Here is a 19,689-nt window from a genome sequence, read left to right as displayed (position 1 = left end):
TTACACATCTGGATGTGATTATTTTTTATGATTGATGTTACAAGTTCATGCTCGTAGATTGGTCCAAACGAGCCAGGAAGCTCATGGACCTGGATGTGATGCTGCACGACGGCCAACACCATCCGGACCTCGACAGCTCAAGTTGCGCCCCCCTCCCCTCCCCTCACCGCTACTGATATCCACAGCTAGGGTCCTATCCTATCCGACCTGACCCATCACGAGCGGAACCAGCCGCGCCGCCGGGCGCCAGGCATCCACCGCTCCCGACCAGCGCCCATGTACCAGCGACGGCTCACACGACAGCACCGGCGCCAGCTGGGCTCCCGCAGGCGCCGCCACCGCTCGGCCCTCACCCGCCGCATTCGCGGCCCCAGCGCTGCTGGCCGCCCCCACCAGGGCGCGCTTGCTCGGTGTGCCGGGTGCGCCGCCAGTCGCTCCCGCAGCCGGCGCCCCAAAGCCAAAGCCGCCGCCACCGGCGCCCGCACCCGACACCAACCCGATACCCTCCCCTGCAGCAGCTCCGCCGTTGCTTGTGGGCCACCAGCCCAGGGCGCCCTCCAGGGAGGCGCGTGTACCGCTGGCTACCGCAGCGCCAGTGCTTTCGCTAGCGCTGAGCCACAAGCCGGAAACGCCGCCGCCGGCGAGCAGGCTGCAGTCAGCAGCCGCGGCCGCCGCGGCGGCGCCGTCCTCAGCCGCGGCGGCAGCCGCAGCAGCCGCCTCCACCGCCATTACGTCATCGGGTGGGGCGAAGGAATAGGCGTAAGCACGTAGCAGGGGCAACCTCTCCAGTGCCGCAAGCAGCTGCTGCTTGGCGGCGGTGGCGGCCGCCGCCGCGCCCATGGCGGCGGTGCTGCCGCTGCCGGCGGCGCCGCTGGCGGCAGCGCCGTCGCCGGAGGCCGCGGCGGCAGCGACCGCAGCGCTGCCCGCCTGCAGCGCTGCGGACATGCCCGCCTGCAGTACGCCAGTGCCCAGGCGCTGGTAGGCGCACAAGCAGGCGGCGGCGGGCGAATCGCAGCCCAGCAAAAACTGGCTGGCGGCGGGGTGCAGCGACTGCGGGACCGGCGGCAGGGCGGAACCCAGGGATGTTATCAAGGACGGACATGCAGCGAGAAAGCACGACCCATGGCCATGCTGTCTCTTTGCATGCGAGGGTACCCAATTAGGAACAGGCCGAATTCGTTGAAACGAGCAGCCTGTGCAGTCCCATGCAGCCTACACAGCACCTGCTGGTCCCAAGCGCAGGCCCCAGGCTCACCAGCGCCATGGCAGACTGCAGGGCCAGGCTCAGTCCCACCACTGCCGTGTTGTTCACCACGCCCAACGCCCGAATCAGCCCCGGAGGCGGAGCCGCAGCGGCAGCCGCCGCCGCCGCCGCTGCGGCAGCGGCGGATCGGCCCTTGCTACTGCCGCTGCTCTTGCTACTGCCATTCTTGCCGCTGTAAGACGAAGGGGGCTGTAGCGGGTAGGCGCCGAGCTGCGGCGCCACCAGCAGCGCGGCCAGCAGCGCGGGCAGGCGGTGCCAGCGCTGTGCGGCGTCCAGGCTGGGCAGCAGCGCTGTGGGCGTGTGAGAATTGGGGGGCGGGATACTTTGCACCAATCTCGTAAGGCGTGCCCGTAAGGAAACAGTCGCGAGTAATGGGGTACGACAGGTAGGAGGCGCAGCCGCGGTCACACGCAAGACCGGAGCACAATAAATACATCACTTGCATGCACGCAGAAGGGCATTTGCACAGACGTGTGCAAGGCGTGCGAAAAAGGCTGGGGCGCCGCCGGTCAGCCATGCCTGTAGCCCCTCACGTCTTAACCTACCCGCCAGGTGTGCGGTCACGAGCGGGTCCTCCCGCTGCGGCATCGCCGCGCCGCCGTAGCCGCCGCTGCCGCCGTCGTCCAGGCGGCCGCCGGCCCCGGCCGCCAGCCGCAGCAGCTCGCCCCACTCCTGCCGGGCGGCAGCAGTGGTGGTGGTGGCGGAGGCCGCCGCCGCCGCCAGGTCGCCGGCGGTGACGCGCACCGGCGCGGCCATCTCCCGCAGCGCCAGCAGCATGAAGTCGGCGGAGCGCTCTGCAGGGCAGCAAGGGAGGCCATGAATCCATTGCCTCATGTGCAGGGCAGCAAGGGAGGCCATGACTCTTCATCCACAGTCACAAGGGCAATGATAACAGGACGGGGTTCGGAGCGCGAATCCCCACAACCCCATGACTTCACATAACCTAAGCATATGGCGGCATGCACTTGCCGATGCCGCCAGGCGCTGCTGCCACCCCCGCTTAAGAAACCACCCACCCACCTGCTGCAGCCGCCGCCGCGCGGCCCAGCTGCGCCCGCAGCAGCATGCAGCGGCCCAGCCTCTGCACCGCCTCAAACACCGCCGCCAGGCTGCTGCCGCTGCCGCTCGCAGTGGTGCCCCCCGCCGCTGTCAGCAGCCGGGGCAGGGCTCGCTGCACGGCGGCGACGCGGGCGTCCAGGCGCAAGCGGGCGGCGTCCAGCAGCTCGGCCAGCGGGCCGCAGTGCGCCTCCAGCGCGACCTAGGAGCAATCGAGGGTGTGGGGAGAGTCGAGAGGTCGAGGGTTGGGCGCATCCTGGTACACCAAACACCAACATTTTGGTGGATTGAGAAGGCCTCAAACCTAGTTTCGCAACTATATGGTAGTCCTTGAGCCCGCACACCCTACAACCACACACCGACCCGACCCGCCCCGCCCCTGCTCCACCACTCCCCACCTGTAGCTGCTCCAGGCACGACTGCACCAACGCGCTGCAGCCGCGGCCCAGGTCAGCTGCGGCGCCCGGGCCGAACACCTCAAACAGCAGCCCCAGCTCCCGCACCCCCGTGGCGGCGGCCAGCGCCGAGCCGTGGGGGTCCGGGTAGCCGTTCATCGCGGCGGCGGTCGTGAAGGCGCCCGCGTCAACGTCGTACGTAACGCCCGCACGTCGCTCGTCGAGGATCACAGCTGACCACAGCCAGGAGGCGAAGGCGCGGAGCACGGAGCCGCCGCTGGCGCTGTGAGCGGCGCCGGCGGCGCCTACGGAACCGGCGGGTAGGGCCGAGGCCATGGGTCCCAGCGCGAGGGCGCTGCTGCCGCCGCCGCGCTCGGAGGTCGCGGAAGGGGCTGGCAGGGCGGCCGGGCCGGCGCCGCCGAGGCTGGGCATGGGGTTGCGTCCCGCGGAGGACAGGGCGCGGCTCAAGGGCCCGAGGGTGGTGCCGCCGGCCGAGGTGGCGCTGACGACGCTGTTGATGCGGCCCACCGGCGTGAACGCATACACCTGTGCACAGGGGCAGACAGGCGGGGGCGGGGCGGGTTGAAGGGGCGCGCCGTGTGCCATACCGCGCAAAAGTGGATTTGCAAGGGAGGGCATGGGGCACCTAAAGACATGCGCAGGCGAGGTGGCGTGGTTGCGCCCTGTGCTGTGCTATATAAAGAAAGGCTGGGCTATGAAAGTGGGGATGACGGTACAGGTGGAAAGCAGCAAGTTTGCGAGTGCGGGGGGATGAAAATGGAACGGCGCAGCCATTCACCTTGGGCGCAGCCACCGTGTCGGCGTTGGTGGACAGTGGGGCGCTGCGGGGCGGCAGCGGCGCCGCGGAGGCGTCCAGACCGATGGCCTGCACACAGCGAGTTGTACGGCCCGTCGCTCGACACACCATACCACATACACACACACATGTTTCTGCACCAAATGCGGAGCTAGCCGCCACGCGGGCACGTCTCACTCGCCCGTCCTCCAAGCCACCCACCCATCCGCCGCCCACCTGCAGTGTGGGCGCGGACGCCTGCTGCACCAGCAGCCGCGCCAGCTCCGTGCCCAGCTCGGGGCCGCAGCCGGGCAGCGCGGGCGTGAGCAGCGCCACCACCTCCAGGTAGCGCCGCAGCGGGGCCAGCTGCCGGGAGGGCACCGGCGTGGTCGCCTGCGACACGTGCGGGAGTGCGGGAGCAGCATGCAAGACATCCAGACAAAGTGTCAAGAAGGCTGCGCGAAGAGAAGCACTGGGTAGTCGGGTGTAAGGCGGCGCCTGTTCGTGCTGGCTTGTGACGCAGGCATGGGCACATGTACGACAGTGCAGCAACAGCAGCAACAGCAGCAACAGCAGCAACAGCAGCAACAGCAGCAACAGCAGCCAGCAGCAGCAGCGCAATCGCACCTGCTTGACCGCGGTGGCGGTGTTGAGCAGCAGACGTGCAAAGCAGTCCCTCAGCACCGCCACCAGCTGGCCCCGGCAGGCCTCCACGCCCTCGCCCTCCCCGCTGCCCCAGGAGCTGCCACCGCCACTACTGCCGCCGCCGCCGCTGCCGCCGCCGCTGCCACTGCCGCCGCCACTGCCACTGCCACTGCCACTGCCGGCCATGCCCATGCTGCCTGCGCTGCTTGCGCCGCCGCTGCTGGTGTTGGGCGTGGGCGTGGCACCAGTGCCAGCGGGAGAGGCGGCGCCAGGCAGCAGCGTCTCAGCGGCCAGCATCCTGCGAACCGACAGGGTGGTGATGGTCGGGTCCGTGGCGAGGGGCCGTCAGGGTTGGGGCAGTGAGCAGCGTGCAAGGGCTAAGCCCGACACCGCACGTATCCCCCAGCCTTGTGCGCTTTGACGCCGCATGCACAAAGCCACTACTACTGCACGCACAAGTGGATCAAAGCACGCGTTGGTGGCGTGAGATTTGCATAAAGCGTGCCGTCACCGCCGACGCACCTGCCGGTGTCCAGAGCTATCACCAGCGGCAACAGCCGCGCTGCCAGCTCTGTCGCCGCGGGCAGCAGCCCCGGCGCACGCGGCAAAGCCGCCGTCGCCGCCGCCCCGGCACCAGCGCCGCTGCTGGCGCCCCCGCCAGCCTGCGGCGCGCCCGCGCCCGCCTCTGCGGCAGCCGTATCCACGTCCCGAGTGCCACTGCCGGCGTCCCCGGTGGGGGTGTGGCGCAGCCCACGGCTGGTGGCGGCTCCGGCAGCCTGGGCCTCTTCGCCGCCGCCGGCGCTGCTCCTGCGGCTGGCCGCCGCGTCCGACTTGGTCCGCAGCCGCTCCGGCGTAATGCTGCGGGCGGCCCCAATCACCTTCATCAGGCTACTGCCGCTCGTCAGCCGGGCGCGCAGGCTGGTGCTGCCGCTGCCGGCACCGCCAGCACCGCCGTTGCTACTGCCGCCTGCGGCCGGAGGGGCGGCGCCGGGTGCGGAGGCGGGTGCGTCCTCCAGGCTGGGCCGAGACGGGTCAGGGCCGGTGGCGGTGCTGGTGGTGGTGCCGTTGGGCACACCACTGGCCCTGCGGGAGATGCGGCCGGTGCTGCCACCCGGCGGCGCCTGTGCGGCCGCCAGCGGGACCTGTGGAGGTGACACAGTTGCATACTTACTCAGCAGACATGCAGAGCCCCGCCTTCGGTACGCCAGGTGCTAGTGGTATCTTGCGGGTGGCGTGTTTCCTGGGCTCAAGCCATATCCGGCCACCGGCAGCCTGCCTTGCATGCGTGCTTTCCTTGCAGGGTTGACATGCCCCTCATTTCTGGACACCCATCCTTACACGAGATCTCACACCTCCGCCAGCCCCCTCACACGTGGGTATCGAACAGCCCCGCTCACCTGCACCAGCGGAGCCAGCAGCTGCCGAATGCATCCCACCACCAGGCCCATGCAGCGATGCGGCAGGTCGTCTGACTGCGGGCCGCCCACCTGCAGCCGCCGGCTGCTGCCGCCGCTCCCGCTGGCGCCGCCAGCAGGGCCGCTGCCGGCGACGGAGCGGCCTCCGGCGGCGCTGCCGCTGCGGATGCTGCTGCCGCCGCCGCTGCCTGAGTTGCTGCGCCTGCCGGCGGCTGCCGCGGCGGTTGCGGCTGCGTAGGCCTCGGCCCGGCTCGGCAGCAGCCAGTGCAGGCCCTGCGGGGGGCGACAACATCATCAGCACCAGCATCGCCACGCTCCACAACCTTCCGCCAGCAGGCGCAGGCATCGTCGGCTTTGTTTTCCACCCGAAGACACACAAATACACACATGCACACATATCGTACACATACCGTACACATACCGTACACATTTGCACACTGACCTGCATGGCCCCCAGCGCCGCGCCCACGTGTTCCAGCCGGCCACCTCCCAGCGCCGCCGCCGCCGCCACCAGCAGCGGCTCCACGGCATGTGTGAGCCCCGGCGCCAGGTCGGCGGCGGCGGCGTGCAGCAGCGGGCCGGAGTACAGCAGCCGCGCCGCGTCCAGCGACTGTGGTCAGGAGTTGGAATTGAGGTTCACACGATGAAGATTGTGGCATGCATGAGAGCTTGTAAGAGCTGGGATGGCACGCCTGGTCTGGAGTATGGGCATACGGCAAACCGCGAAGCGCAGTGCACTACTCATTCACAAGATGCCCACGCCAGCCCAGTCCCGTGCGCCAGCCTGCAACACTGCGGCACCGCCCTGCTGCGCCCGGCCGCACCTTCTGCAGCACATCCAGGTACCGCGTGTCCTCCGCGTACTGCAGGCAGAGGCGAAGGCAAACGAAAGGGGGGGGTGTTCGGGTTGGTGACGACACAGTCAAGGACCCAGTCCCCAATCCCCGCCTCGCTGCCATGCAGTCAACTCGTTCCCGAGTCATTCATTCCGGAGCCAACCTGCCAGCGATGCCCGGCCCCATTGCTTCCTACCCGCGCCAAACCTGCTCCCAACCTGACCTATCCCGGCGCCGCTGCCAACCATCACATTAGCCCCACCGGCACCCATCCCAGCCCCAGCCTCAGCCACTACCCACCCTCTCCCCGCAGCCTTCCTGGCTCGGCCGCCCTCCCGCTCTCACCTGCAGCACCTTGGCCGCCTTGAGGCTGGGCTCCACCGCCGCCAGCTGCAGCCCCACGTACACCCAGATGCCGGCCGCAGTGGACACGCGCGCGGCGGCGTCGGGCGGCGCGGTCGAGGACAGCAGCAGGGAGCGCAGTAGCTCCGTCATGTCCTGATGCGTGAGGAGGGGAGGTGGGCGGTGGTGTGCCGAGGAGGTGTCGAGGGTAGGGGAGAGGATGGGTGAGTGTTGGCGGGAACGTCATGGGGCGTGTGTCAGCGTGTTAACTGGTCAGTGCGGGCACAGGGCGATATGGTTGCGATGGGCTGCTGCTTCCCAGGCCTTAGGGCGAATGTCTGAGACTGCATGTACGCACCTTGAACGGCTGCAGGCCGCTGCCGCCCGCCGCCGCCGCCGTGGCCGCCGCCGCGGAGCCGCCCGCCGCCTGTGCGGCCGCCTGGCGCAGCCGGATCTCCACACGGGGCGTGCAGGGCACCACGTGTGCCTGTCGGCGACGCACCACATACACGCGCGAGGCGGACACACGTGGTGCATACGGTCAGGGTTCTGAGGAAGACAAAGTCAGGAGCAGCACGGCCGTAGTACGGTATGTTCGCCCCGCGTCCCGGGAGCCACGTGTGCCGTACACACCTGCAGGTCTGCGCCCATGGACTCGCGGATCTGCTTGCACAGCGCCACGTGGTGAGTCACCTGAGGAACACAAAATGCGGCGATTGCGGCATTTGACTTCACGATGTGAGAATCCGCATCATATGTTTGAGATCCAGCATACGATGGGGATCCCGCTCAGAGCTTGTCACCGTTGGACAAGGGGCAGCAGCCCGAGTGCCCAGAAGACACCTGCCAGCTACGCTCCCCCAATCACTCAGAAGCCGCACCGCTCACCAGCAGTTGGTGCATGGCATCCATAGCAGTCAGCAGTTGCAGGGCCTGTGCGCGGGTGGGGGTTTCCTTCTGATATAGTTGAGGATTGATGGAAAACGGGCCAAACGGGCTGAGAAGCGGCTTATGATGAGCGGGCCAGGCATTCCATGTTTCTGTTCCACTGACTGCCCCATACCGCCACACAGGCCAACCGACCTGCAGACCATCCTCTGCAGGCAGGCTGAGCACACCGCTCCTTGCGGATGCAGGCAGCAGCGGGGCCAGGTCCGCAGGCACGGCCCGTTTCACGTGCCTGCGTGCGACACCGGGGGTGACTCCTCTTGGTCAGACTGCACGGTGACTAGTGTACAGACAAGTGCAGAGCGCTGTTTGGTGCACCTTGCTCACAGACGCGCCCACGCTGCAGTATTACCTACCTACAGTACCACAACAGCTCCTCACGTGCCAGGGACAAGGCCGCCAGTAGCATCTCCAGCTGGCCAGGGATCATGGAGGGACACGCCTGCGCAACAGAACAGATAAACAGCCAGTCAGTCATTGTGACGGAGACATGCGCTGCCCGACGCTACCTAGCTTGCAGATGGCCGCCTATGGGTCTTCAAATGCTGCTCAAGTGGGCACACGCACCGCGCACGCGGCATGCATGTTGCGCAGCTGCCCTGTGAGGAAGGCGCGCCACATGCGGTGCTGCAGCGGCGCCGCCGCCACTGCCTCGCCCGCTGCCGCCGCCAGCAGTGGGTGCACACGCGGCGCCTGCTCACTGCCGTCGTCGTCCATCTGGCTCTTGCGCAACCTGCAACGACAAGAAACCCAGAAATATCAACCCCGCACGGCCTGAGCGCGAGGCGCAACCACGCCTGGCCTTTGGCAGATAACTTCCCAACCACCAAGCGTGCGATCAAGTATCAAACCACATCCTCTCTCACATCCACAAACACACACACACACACACACACACACACACACACACACACACACACACACACACACACACACACACACGCACGCACACAAGTAACCACACCCACACCCATCAGCTCACTTGGCCATGCCGCGGCCCAGCAGCGCGCCCAGCCCGCCGCCCGACGAGGCGCCGCCGCCGCCACCACTTGCGGCGCCGCTGCTGCCTGCTGGACCACCGCCGCTGCCCAGCGCGGCGTGCAGTGCTCCGCCCAGGTGCGTCAAGGCCAGGGCGTGGCAGCAGGCCAGCCGGTCCTTGTACACGTGCAGTGTGAAGCCATCGGCTAGCAGCAGCGACAGCCGCTGCGCGGAGCCGGCCTGGCGCAAGATCTCTGTAGTGCAGGTGCAAGGGGTGCATAAGGCATTGGTCAAAGGAACCGGGCCAGGGGAGGAACAGGTTTGCATGGTCGAAGGTGGCGGAGGCAATGTGGCCAGTGTCGGCCCCGGCACCGCTGGTGTGCAAATGCTTGCCTCTTGTGCCGCGTACACAGTTAAGCAGGTCGCCATCGGGCCCATGCGAGCCCGCCTAGTCTCATCCGGACCCATCTGGACCCATGCAGCCGCCGCCAACGCACCCGGGAACACCAGGAAGCCCAGGAAGCCCCAGGCGCGGATGGCCTCGCGGTGGCGCAGGAAGGCGTACACCTGCCGCCGCGTCATGCCGAACAAGCCCATGCCCTCAGCCTCGATGCCCGCGCCGGGGCCCATGCTGCCACCGCCGTTGGCGCCGCCGCCCAAGGTGCTATTGCCGCCGAAGGATGCGAAGCCGCCCTCCATGCTGACGCCTGGCGAGGCGAAGCCGCTAGGGTGCTGCTGCGAGGCGGCAGCGGCGGCGGCGGACAGGTCGAGCAGTGCCGCCTCCGCCACGCCCTCGCAGCTGCCGGCCACAGACAACGCCGGACCCACCACCAGCTCCAGCACCTGGGGGCGGGGAGCAGCAACAAGGCATACCGCATGGGCTGTGGAATCACCGGGTCACTGTGAAGAGCGGACCGTCCAGGATTCCGGCCAGAGCCTGCCTGACCGGTAGACATGGTAGGGCGTATGTGGACAGTACGGACATGTCATGCCGCTCACACATGTACCAGGAATCAGGACGTGGTGTTACCCACTCCCATCTGCCGGTCCTCGACTGCCCTCAGGCGCCGCCCACCTGTGCGATGCGCGGCATGCAAGGCCGGAACAGCGCCTGCAGGTGCGCAACCAGCGAGGGCGCGGCGAACAGCGGGTCGGCCACAGCCTCCACCAGCAACTCCGCAGCAGCCCTGTCCGCGGGGCGAGCGTGCGCGCACGCCAGCCGCACCATCTGCAGGGCAGCGGAGGGTGTCCGCGTCAGACAGAGCGGCAGGACGGTCGTCAGAGGGCGGCTCCCGGCACTGCCCCTGCACCATCAGCACTTTCAGCAGGCACAACCACCTGCGCCACCCCACCTGCGCCGCCGCCCTGCGCGGGACGTCTTCCAGTAGCAGGCCGGCGCGCACCACCCCGCAGAACGTGTCCATGTAGTGGTGCAGCAGGTCGGGGTATGAGCGAAGCTGCAAGAGGGACATGACAGTGGGTGTAGTTCTCTTAGTTCGATGGTTGCTTATGCGCACCAGGTGGGATGCCGTGACAGGAAGATAGTGGTTGAATGCCCAGATGCGGGAGAGCGATCCGCGCTACCCACCGTGAGCGAGCCCAGGATGCGGTGTAGCTCCGTCAGCAGCTGGGCGATGGAGTTGAAGTTCTGGGAGATGACCTGCACACGCAGTGTGTGAAGCCAGAAGTGCGCCGTTGACAGCGAGGCACCCTGGGTGGCTGCACTGAACAATTGGCCGCATGGCCACACAAACGGCCACACAAAGGGGTGGTCTCGCAATTGCTGCCTCCACCAATCCCTCTCCTGTCACGGGGCTTTACCTTGAGGCTGGACACGAGCGGCTGGAGCTCAGCCATGAACGTGGGCGCCCGCGCATCCAGGCTCTTCAGGAACTCCTGCTCGCCGCGCAGGCGCACAACAGGGAGAAGAAACGATGTTCAGGGTCAGGCTGCCATGTATGCAGGTGCCATACGTCTAGGTCCCCTGGGACATCAATCCTTACCGCTTACCTTCTGGGCCTTCGCATCTCCGCCGGGCGTCCCAAGTAGCAGCTGCGGGGGGGTGGGGGTGTAAATACCAGCCCAAACTAAACGGGGGGGGGCGCAAGGAGGGGTTTGCGCGCTGGAGACAGCACTCCCGCTACATAACGGCGACGTGTCTTACCTGCGGATGCTGCTGCAAAACTCCATAAAGCGCTGGCAAGCCCTTCTCCACATAGGAGGGGTGCGAGTAGGTCCAGGCACGCTCCTGAATGCCAGAAAGGCGACCCTGGTACTCCAGCAGCCATTGCACCAGCTGGCCCGGCGATACGCTTTGAGCAGCCATACTGCTCTGCTGTGCGCAGCGGTCCGTTGCGTAATCCGCTAACAAGAGGCACAGGGTGGACTGGTCATGGTCAACATTATTTCCTTCGTTTCGCAAAGCACGTCCACGTAAAGGAAGCTTTTGTGACGGTCAAATTATCAGCTGTATAGCCCAATGTAGGTCGTGGCTCGGTCTAGGCGAGGCGACCGCAGTGATGGAGCTGGTGATGGAGAGACAGATGCAAGACAGCCAGCAAGGTATACAGTGTCTTAGATTACATATGCATTATGTACATGAAGCTCTATTATTTATTGCATCGTATCCTGGCAGGCAGCGGTCCACTCGCTTGTTGCTCTCACTCCTACCAGTACAAGGACCCGCAAGTATATATCAGCTACTGAAACTCAAGCGTTCATGCTGGGCAACTCTTGTACTTCTGGGCTGCCGTCGTTCAAGAGGAGGCCAACTGTGCCCGCCTTTCGCTCCCGCTGTTCTAGCGTAATTGGGCAAGGTTTTATACCGATAGCCTCAACTGTGGGCCGGCTTCAAAAGGCTGGCCAGCTGGCCCGCACCATGACGAGGCTCCACGCAGTGCCAGGGACCAACTCGCGTGTTGCGGTCGACAACGTGGTGGTGCCGGGCGAGACTGTGGAAATGAAGCTGGCGCGGGCCAAGGTGCGGGGCGGGTGATCTGGGGGGTTCGTGGGTGCCGCGCTCTCACGCCACGCGCATGCGTTGGCGGGGCGTGGCGTTGCGGTGATTACTCGAATTCAACCCGGCTTGTCTGTGACGATGACCCTCACGCCCCCGGGACCAATCACCACCGTCACGTGCATCTGCAGGGCTACCCCTACCCCCGACCCAACACCTCTTTCCTTTTTATCAACAGCGACACGGCTGGCGGCGAGGGCCAGGGCGAGGTTTTCCTGTTTGACAACGAGCAGTGGCGGGGGCAGCAGCACATGCCACACATCCGGGGTCGCTGCGGGTGAGGGGCTGGGTGCAAGTGTCACACGACGTAGCACTTCACGCAATACCTCCTTGCAATTGCCATTACGGTACGCACTTAATGACTGGCGCACGCCAACCGTAACCATTGCATCCACCAACTGCATGTGCTCACCGCGCAACCCGCCTGCCTGACCTGCCCTGCACCTTGTACCCTTGCGCCACCACCGCCAACAAGAGCAAAACCCCTCCCGCACCGCCCCCGCCCCCATCACTGCCACCGCCACCACCACTCTTGCAGCACCCAGGCGGCTGACTTCGCGGTCGCTCGCGGCGTGGACCTGTCTCGCCTGGCCGGTCAGAAGATGTGGCCGGTGCTGGCGATAGGCAGCAACGCCGGCCCCGAGCAGCTGCGGCGCAAATACCCGGCGGCGGACTTCCCGGGCGCAGTCATCGCGGTAAGTGTGTCGTACGCACACTGGTGGCCAGGCACGGGGTACTTGTGTTGTGTCGTGCGCCCAGTCCGTTCCAGCCCAGGCATGAGCACACACACTCGTGTTTCCCTTTCCTGCAACACACACACGCCCACACACATCCTGCGTACTTCCTTCCCTTCGCCGCTCTCTGACACGCGCGCGCGTGCCACGTGCATGATCTCTCCAGGTGATTCAGATCCAGCTCCACGGCTTCGACGTGGTGTACACGCCGTACCTGGCCTCGTACGGCAGCTGTACGGCCACGCTGGAGGCCTCGCCCGGCACCTGCGTCAGCATCTTCATCACCTACCTGGTGGGTGGGAGGAGATAACTCAATCCGGAACCCACGATTCCTGGAATCCCAATTAATGAACAGCGACCCAAGCCAGAGAATGGGGTGGGGTGGATAGGGGGCTGTGGGGCCCAAACCCAGAACGCGCTGGGCTGTGCAGTCTGTAAGCTGCTGGGTTGCATCAACCCTATTCAAACCCTTGCCCCTGCCCCGTCATGAATGTGACCGCCCAGACCGAGCCGCTGATGGAGCGCATGCACGCCACGGAGGGCGGCTACAACCTCACCCGCCTCGGGGGGCTGCATGTGGAGGTGGCGCCGCATGGAGGTGGCGGCAAGAGCAGCAGCAGCAACGGCGGCAGCAGCAGCGGCGATGGGACAAGCAAGGGTGTCAGCAGCAGCAACGGGCAAAGCGGGAAGCACGCCGCGTCGGGAGGAAAGGCGGGGGCGTTTGAGGTCGTTGACACGGTGTATCAGTACAACCACAAACTGGGCTGCATCAACCTGCCGCTGCGGCTGCCGGGCAGCAGTCAGGAACAGCGGCAGCAACAGGGTAGGCGCGGTCCGTTGAGAGGGTGGCAAAAGCGTCAGCAAGGCGAGGGAAAGGCAAACCCGGCAGGCGAGGAAGAGGGCTTCCGGTCAGGTTGGGCGGGGCTTAGATGCCCAAGTTCAACGAATAGGGATGCCTCTGTGGCAGCTACCATGGCCATGTCAGATTGCTGGTGCCCCTGTTCCTGTCGCAGATGGTGGAGCCGAGTGCAGCCCGGTGGCTATTGCGGAGATCCCCGCAGTCGGCCGCGCCTTCCCCGCTGCCACCCAGCCACAGATGCTTGCGGCGCTGCGGGAGGCGCTCGGCGGCAGTGTCAATAGCAGCAACAATGACAATGGGAACGGCCAAGGCGAGGGCGAGGGCGGTGACGGCGACGTGACGGCGCCCCTGCAGCCGATTGACCTGGATGCAGTCGGTAGGAACCTGGTTGGGACTCTTGGGACAGGTGGGAGTGATGGATAGCTGCAGCCGGGCGTGCCGGCCCTGGCTACAGCGCTGGGAGTGGATGAATGCCACGGGTAACTGCCCGAGCCCAACGGGTACGGGGGCTAGCAGGTTGCTCGTGCAAGGGCGCGTTGTCGAGGACTCGCGCATGGTCGGGGGATAGTGGGGTTGCGTTTGCAGAAAATGCACACGGCACGGTCCGTCAGGGAATGGCTGTGAGGTCCGCGCCTTGTGTTGCGTCCTGTGTATCAGCCAGCTTGCCCCGCTACCGCAGGTATGCCCGAGGCGCAGGCGGGCCTGGACCAGTGGATCCTGCGGATGGTGGGAGACCAGGGGCTGCGGCAGGCGGTGTGCGAGCGGTTGGCAGGCCACGCGCGGCCCTTCACCCACTCGCAGTCGGAGTTGATGGTGACGCTGTGAGAGCCGGGGCGGACAACGGAAACGTCCACATGGGGGAAGCATGCAGTGTGGTCACTTATCTATAGATTCATATTTAAGCGGATGAATACGGAATGCGGTTTGCGGTTTGCGCTTCGTGATCGTGAATCAGGGATCGCGAGCGGCGTGTCAAAGCGGGTGGTGGGCAGGACGAAGAATAAAGCAACACGACGGAGGGGCGTGTGGCGCATGAGGGCAATAGGGCAGGATGGGCAGGCGGTATGCATCCATAGGAGTGTGATAGGATTCGCGGCATGCGGACTGCGACGGAGGAGTCCTCCGCGCTTGATTGGCTTGGGGAAATGGGGAGATCTGCAGGCCGGCCATCCTTTGACGCCAGCGGCAGAGCGGCTAGCAAACAAGCGCATGAGGCAAGACTGCAAGGGCAAGAGCAAAGCGCTCGCAGCAACGCTGTATCGCAGTATGGTGCAGTCCTTTTGATCCCCGTCTTTGAATGTCTGCTAGTAACGGCTTTTGCCCCACGGCGGGCCACAGGTTCGCCACAACCGCTGTCCACCAGTCTCCCTTGCGCAGCTGTGGTCAGCTGGTGCTCTGCACCAACTGACCAGCATTTGAGTGCAGGAAGCGGAGTAAGGCGCATCCGCGCATGCTAGGGCTTCGTGCTGTATTTGAACGCCACTTCGCCAGGGCGCTAGATTTGCTAGGCATGTTGAGCGCGTTGAGCATGGCGCTCTCAGGCCCTAATGGCTTACCGAGTACGCAAGGAGCCGAGCGGTAATTCGACGTAGAGATTACAGAAGTGCAGACCTCGTACTCAGCGCTCGTATCTTACGAAGGCAGGGGCGGCGTCAGTGGCCGAATTCCTTAGATTGGCTTCGTTCAGTTGACGAAACAGGCTGCCGCCGCTTCGTTCACCCCCAAAATTTTTCCGGGGGCTCCGCCCCCAACCCGCACGATGTCGACACCGACACGACACGCCCACTCCTCCCCTGCTTCCCGCCGACCCAACCTCACTCTCCCGCCAGAGTAACCCCTGTCTCCCGCCGTCAACACCCATAGATACAGCCCTTTGAGCCTTCTTACCATATGCCACGCAGGTTTCGGCCGTGGAGTAGCCGCTGGAACCCCCTGTCCTTGGCCACAAGTGGCCGAAATCCCAAAAATGTCTTCGTCTCTTTGCCGAAAGACCCCCCAAGATCCCGTGCGTTTTGGCCGAAATTCCAAGTCAAGATCAAAAAAATTTCGTCCGCCAGAGGCCTTTTTGGGCAAATTTCGTTCCGAACGAAGGAAGATACGAGCGCTGCTCGTACTTCTTCCCACAACGGTAGGCATGGCTGCTCAAACTTGCCAAGCGCGCATGCCTAATGACTTCGTCAAGCAGCTTTCGGCCTTGGGGAGGCCTGCCAGCCTGCGTGTCCGCTCAAAACACACTCCACTATCGTGTCTACTCCTTCGATTTCACCACTTATTGTCCTCGCTTCTTGCATATTCTTCTCACTCCGAGCACACCATTTTACTACTCCAAGCAAAATGTTCATCCGAGCCTCAGTAGCTGCGCAGCTCAGGCGCTCAGGCGCCCGGCTCATTTGCGGCGCCACACCATCAACACCTCCTTGCCCACACGCGGCGGGTGGCTGAGCTCTGCAGGCACAGGCGCCTCGGACACAACCTCGAAGCCTGCAGCGGAGCGTGAAATCCGGCGACAGCAGTTGGTTACAAGCCCGGAGGTTATCTATCTCCTTGCATCCGCCCTTTCCCCCATTGCAAAGCTGCCATGACCTGGCGAAGCCTAGTTTGGCGCTTTGTCTAGAACACACGCGTGTACGCACCAGCCGGCTCCAAGAGTGTGCGGAACAGGGCCGGCGAGATGGGAAAGGGCGGGCCCTGCAGCCAGACGCATGCGGTCGAGATGCAGGCAAAACACACGTCAGCGGTATACTCGGGCCCATTGCTGTCCGCTCACAAGCAAAGGTGGGCGGCCTTCCACTGGCGCATTCTGAAGGCGTCAGATCCTGGGACCCGTTTGGATTCAGCGCACTCTCATGCTTAGGATCCCCATGCAATTCGTCTGCTATAAGCTGCCGTACAAGCTGCCATGGAAGTGCTGTGCGCGCAGCCCGCACGCACCACGTTGGGGTCCGCGGCCGGGTTGATCGGGAACACCAGCGTCACCTGGGTGCAGCATGGGCACAAGTGAGGAGACCGCACACATCGCATGAACGCTACTGCACTCGGCCCCCATACCGTATGCAGCTAGCCACCCTAGCCCGGGAGCCACCGCCACCCGCCAAAGCGGTACCCCGTCCACCACCCACCCGCACGCCGCCCGCCATGGACGGCGTCCCGCCCACCACCATCACCCAACAACCCACCAGCGTGCCGCCCGACTTGACGTTCTTGGCCCAGGTCGCCGCCCAGTCCAGACGCATGGTGGGATGCATGGCGCAGCCGAAGGTGTAGTCAAAGCCCAAGTCGAAGGCGCCCTTCGGGTCGGCAAACTTGAAGAAGTCGCCAGGAATCTGTCCAGCAAGTGGGGCGAGCAGTGGTTGCAGTGGTTACACGCAGATGGTTGCAGATGTCGACACGCAGGGGAGGTGCATGCACTGGAGACTCTGCAGCAACAGGTTTGCCCTTTCCGTAGGAGGGTGGACGGGCAGTCATGGATTTGCGTAGGGTCCCGACGAAACGCACCATCTCGATCGCAGCAGCGTCCGCAGCCTGCGCCAGTGGAGAGTTGGGACATGCGTTGTCAAATCCAGTCGTTCCGCGCGGCAACTTACAACTGGGCGCCCTCCTTTGCCTCCTGTGCGCCATACGCCACCCCACAGTATTCCCCACGACATCTCCTTGCATGTCACATCGTAACCCTCCCAGTGTAAAATGCATGACGATGGGACCGGCGCCAGCAATGACCCCAATCCCGTCCAGTAGCTAGCGCTCCCTGGCAGGCGTACCAGTTAATGCTTGCGATCACCTGTCCCTTTTTGGCACCCCGCAAACCCCAAGCCCCTCAGGTCCCATCTCTTCCCATCCCTCTCTGCAGCCCCTGCAATCGCGCCCTACAGCCCGCTACTTCGCCACCGCCTCGCCGCTGCTGCGCCATTACTGCTCCATGTGTCCGTGTCGCCCCGGAGCAGTACACTACTGCACTGGGCATCTGAGCGCCTGCAGCCCGCGCTGTTCCGGTCAAAACGTCTGCCCTTCATAATTTATCAAGTTACGTCTTCCGTGGACGGCTGCAACCCCTGACGCCCGAGCCACTCACCGGCAGCTGCAGCTCTGCAAGGTAGGCCTGCGCCTCCCGCACCGCACTGGGCGCCAGCTCCAGCCCCACAACCTGCGCGGCGGCGGGGCGTGGTCCTGGTGGGTATGTCGGAATGCCGTGCACTTATGGGGTTCGGGCGGGTTACGGAGCGAGGCACTGGCGTTGGGGTTAGCGCAGCGATGCAAGCCTTGCGCATGTGCGTGGACACACTGGATGTTAAGGATGCATCACGCCGAAGCACGCGCGGACGCGCCCATGGCCCCACGTGCCATGGTCCCCATTCACGCAGGCCGCAAGTCTGAGGGGGATAGCGAACGTGGACGCCTGCCCTCCGCCGCCTGGCCGTCCAAGGAGCACCCCACGTAGCCACCCCGAGGGGCTAGTTCGGGACCGGAAACGACCCCACCCACCTGCGCCGCGCCAGCCGTCCGGAAGACGGGAAGGTCATAGCCGCGCCTGTCGAAGGGAGGGGCAGGTGAGGGTGCGCTCGGGTTGTTAAGCAGTGTGTTCGCGCTTGTCACAAGGGGATGGCCATGCGTCCCAGGCTACAGGTTCTTTGGCAGGCAAGCATGTCGATGGCTGGCGCACTACCTTACCGCGCCCAGTCAGGATACCGAACAGTACATTGTGGACAATCACGCACATTCTTCTTTGCCGCTCCGCTATACGGTATTCAGTCACAAATCCACCGAGCGCACCCATCATTTTGAGCAAACGCCCCAACAAACGTGTGCACACACAGACACACAGTGTGTGACACACTCCGCGCTCCACCACGCGCTTCCCACGCACTCACCCGCAGCCAGGCACGAATACGCGTTGCCCCGTGACGTTCACTTTACCGCTCTTCAGCAAGTCCACGAGCGAGGGCGAGGGCGCCGAGCAGTCCCAGCGCTGGCCCTTGCCCACGCCTGCGCTCCTGTGTGGTGGGGCGTGGCAGCGCCAAGCGAGCCAGTCAGAGCAGCGAGATGATCCGCAACTGCAAACTTTCAAGAGGCCAGTATGACTTACCACAGGAGCTCCCAGCGGTCAGAGTATATTTCAGGCTCCCCACCAGGGGGTGCGACCATCGGCAGCCCCGCCGCGCTAAACTTCACGCCTTCACTAGCATTTGCAACCATTCTGCCTGCCCTACAATAGTGCTGTCGCTGGGCAAATGAGCAAACACCGCTGCTGGGCGTAACAGTCGCAGTTGGTCGCGAGGCGCACACGAGCTGCCGAGCGAGCAGCATAGCAGTATTGTATCACTTATGTGCAAGTTCAAAGATGAAACAGTGCCTTGGTTGCGAAAATGTGCACGAAAAGCAACTTTGCAGGTCGGGGTAATGTTGTCCCCCTAGTCAAAAAGCACCTATGCTATGCTTACCATTCTCGCTCCCAGCGGTCTGAAAAGTTCTCCGGCTCCCCTCCGGGCAACTCGCGGTCGGGTTGTCCAGCGGCGTTTAAGCGAGAGCCTGAATTCGATGTCATACTGTAGAGCTTCGTGGCTTTGAGCAAGTGGCCACAGGGTCGTAGCTTGGGTGCGAGTGCGGAGTAGGGAGCGACAGTTGACAGCCCGAACCGGGAGAGCTGTGCTAGCGAATGAAGCATGAAACGTAACAGTGTGGGTGAAGTATGTGTGTGGGGCTTCGATGTGAAGCCAACGTTGGTGCGGTAGGCGGGGCGGTTACCAGGGCGTGACATGTGAATGACGGAGCTTCCCCGGGCCAGTCCGCGCACGTAAGCCAGCTTCCTGCACCACCTCAATGACGCGTTTCAACAAATTGTACCGACAGTTGATATTCGTTTCAGTTGCACAAGCTCTTGCCGTACTGCTATTTATTTTCACCTCCGTACACCTGCCACATTCCCTCACGCTGCACCGGCCTACCGTCGTCCCACTCCCACGTGCTGCACCTAGCACCCCCAGCACACACACGTATTCAACCCGCCGGCGGTCCTGCATGCGGCCTATCGCTAGTAGTAGTGACAGCGCTCCTGCCTGATGTACGCACACGCGCACCGCACTAGCGGACCGCCATGCGATCCATGGGGCGTGCCCCTAAGGGATTCAAGTGACAGGGGACGCACGGGCGGCCCTGGGCCCAGCGGCAGTGGCGGCGCGCATGTTCGGAGCAGAGGGGGCAGGCAAGGCCACGTGGAGGAGGACAGCGCGGCGGCGCCTTCAAAGCGGCGCCGGCGCGCAGGTTGAGACCTGCCGGTGTTGTCTGGTTAGCGACCTGTGCTGACGAGCATGGCGTAGCGGGCAGTCGGCTGCAGCGGCAGGGGTGTTTGCTGTCTGGTTGGCCTGCTGCCTGCTGCACTAGTGCTTGATAGCTGGGCGCGACTGGGCACAT

General features: G+C 64.6%; 3 protein-coding genes across 4 annotated transcripts; 1 reads left to right on the top strand and 2 right to left on the bottom strand.

Annotated features, from left to right (window-relative positions):
* Positions 1–25: 25 nt before the first annotated feature.
* CHLRE_04g215500v5 (uncharacterized protein) lies at positions 26–11,124 on the bottom strand. Its single transcript, XM_043061687.1, has 27 exons — positions 10,840–11,124; positions 10,686–10,727; positions 10,497–10,571; positions 10,264–10,335; positions 10,028–10,132; positions 9,751–9,903; positions 9,173–9,518; positions 8,680–8,929; positions 8,265–8,430; positions 8,054–8,139; positions 7,833–7,929; positions 7,638–7,682; positions 7,383–7,442; positions 7,108–7,236; positions 6,753–6,905; positions 6,396–6,434; positions 6,014–6,181; positions 5,554–5,844; positions 4,679–5,298; positions 4,139–4,454; positions 3,749–3,904; positions 3,515–3,601; positions 2,719–3,261; positions 2,285–2,522; positions 1,810–2,058; positions 1,256–1,554; positions 26–1,050 (listed from the first exon to the last, which is right to left on the bottom strand). The coding sequence occupies exons 3-27, from the start codon at positions 10,530–10,532 to the stop codon at positions 199–201; spliced, it is 5,556 nt and encodes a 1,851-aa protein (XP_042925099.1). The 5' UTR covers positions 10,533–10,571; positions 10,686–10,727; positions 10,840–11,124; the 3' UTR covers positions 26–198.
* Positions 11,125–11,264: 140 nt separating this feature from the next.
* CHLRE_04g215550v5 (uncharacterized protein) lies at positions 11,265–14,860 on the top strand. The gene is made up of 7 exons (XM_043061688.1): positions 11,265–11,655; positions 11,823–11,968; positions 12,230–12,386; positions 12,592–12,717; positions 12,930–13,248; positions 13,439–13,660; positions 13,964–14,860. Exons 1-7 carry the CDS (start codon positions 11,554–11,556, stop codon positions 14,107–14,109), a joined length of 1,218 nt encoding a protein of 405 aa, XP_042925098.1. The 5' UTR covers positions 11,265–11,553; the 3' UTR covers positions 14,110–14,860.
* Positions 14,861–14,867: 7 nt separating this feature from the next.
* CHLRE_04g215600v5 (uncharacterized protein) lies at positions 14,868–19,134 on the bottom strand. 2 transcript variants are annotated; one of them, XM_043061689.1, is made up of 9 exons: positions 18,720–19,134; positions 18,150–18,272; positions 17,764–17,809; positions 17,354–17,425; positions 16,780–16,806; positions 16,461–16,607; positions 16,216–16,260; positions 15,918–15,972; positions 14,868–15,765 (listed from the first exon to the last, which is right to left on the bottom strand). In XM_043061689.1, the coding sequence occupies exons 1-9, from the start codon at positions 18,821–18,823 to the stop codon at positions 15,671–15,673; spliced, it is 714 nt and encodes a 237-aa protein (XP_042925096.1). In that variant the 5' UTR covers positions 18,824–19,134; the 3' UTR covers positions 14,868–15,670. The 2 variants fall into 2 exon arrangements, with proteins under 2 accessions (XP_042925096.1, XP_042925097.1); XM_043061690.1 differs by having other exon boundaries at positions 18,720–18,953.
* Between the last annotated feature and the right edge of the window lie 555 nt (positions 19,135–19,689).

This window comes from Chlamydomonas reinhardtii, chromosome 4 (genome assembly GCF_000002595.2).
Source record: "Chlamydomonas reinhardtii strain CC-503 cw92 mt+ chromosome 4, whole genome shotgun sequence".
Taxonomy (NCBI): Eukaryota; Viridiplantae; Chlorophyta; class Chlorophyceae; order Chlamydomonadales; family Chlamydomonadaceae; genus Chlamydomonas; species Chlamydomonas reinhardtii.
This window is presented reverse-complemented; position numbering and strand designations above follow the sequence as displayed.

Coding starts and splice junctions, on each gene's coding strand:
- CHLRE_04g215500v5 (XM_043061687.1), bottom strand. CDS start 10,532: ATGGCTGAGCTCCAGCCGCTCGTGTCCAGCCTCAAG. Junction 9,904..10,027: donor CGCGCAGGGCGGCGGCGCAG/GTGGGGTGGCGC, acceptor GCTGCCCTGCAG/ATGGTGCGGCTGGCGTGCGC. Junction 7,443..7,637: donor ATGCCATGCACCAACTGCTG/GTGAGCGGTGCG, acceptor TGTGTTCCTCAG/GTGACTCACCACGTGGCGCT.
- CHLRE_04g215550v5 (XM_043061688.1), top strand. CDS start 11,554: ATGACGAGGCTCCACGCAGTGCCAGGGACCAACTCGCGTGTTGCGGTC. Junction 11,969..12,229: donor CACATCCGGGGTCGCTGCGG/GTGAGGGGCTGG, acceptor CCACTCTTGCAG/CACCCAGGCGGCTGACTTCG. Junction 13,661..13,963: donor GATTGACCTGGATGCAGTCG/GTAGGAACCTGG, acceptor CCGCTACCGCAG/GTATGCCCGAGGCGCAGGCG.
- CHLRE_04g215600v5 (XM_043061689.1), bottom strand. CDS start 18,823: ATGACATCGAATTCAGGCTCTCGCTTAAACGCCGCTGGACAACCCGAC. Junction 16,807..17,353: donor TTGCAGAGCTGCAGCTGCCG/GTGAGTGGCTCG, acceptor CCACTGGCGCAG/GCTGCGGACGCTGCTGCGAT. Junction 15,973..16,215: donor CGGCCGCGGACCCCAACGTG/GTGCGTGCGGGC, acceptor GTCTGGCTGCAG/GGCCCGCCCTTTCCCATCTC.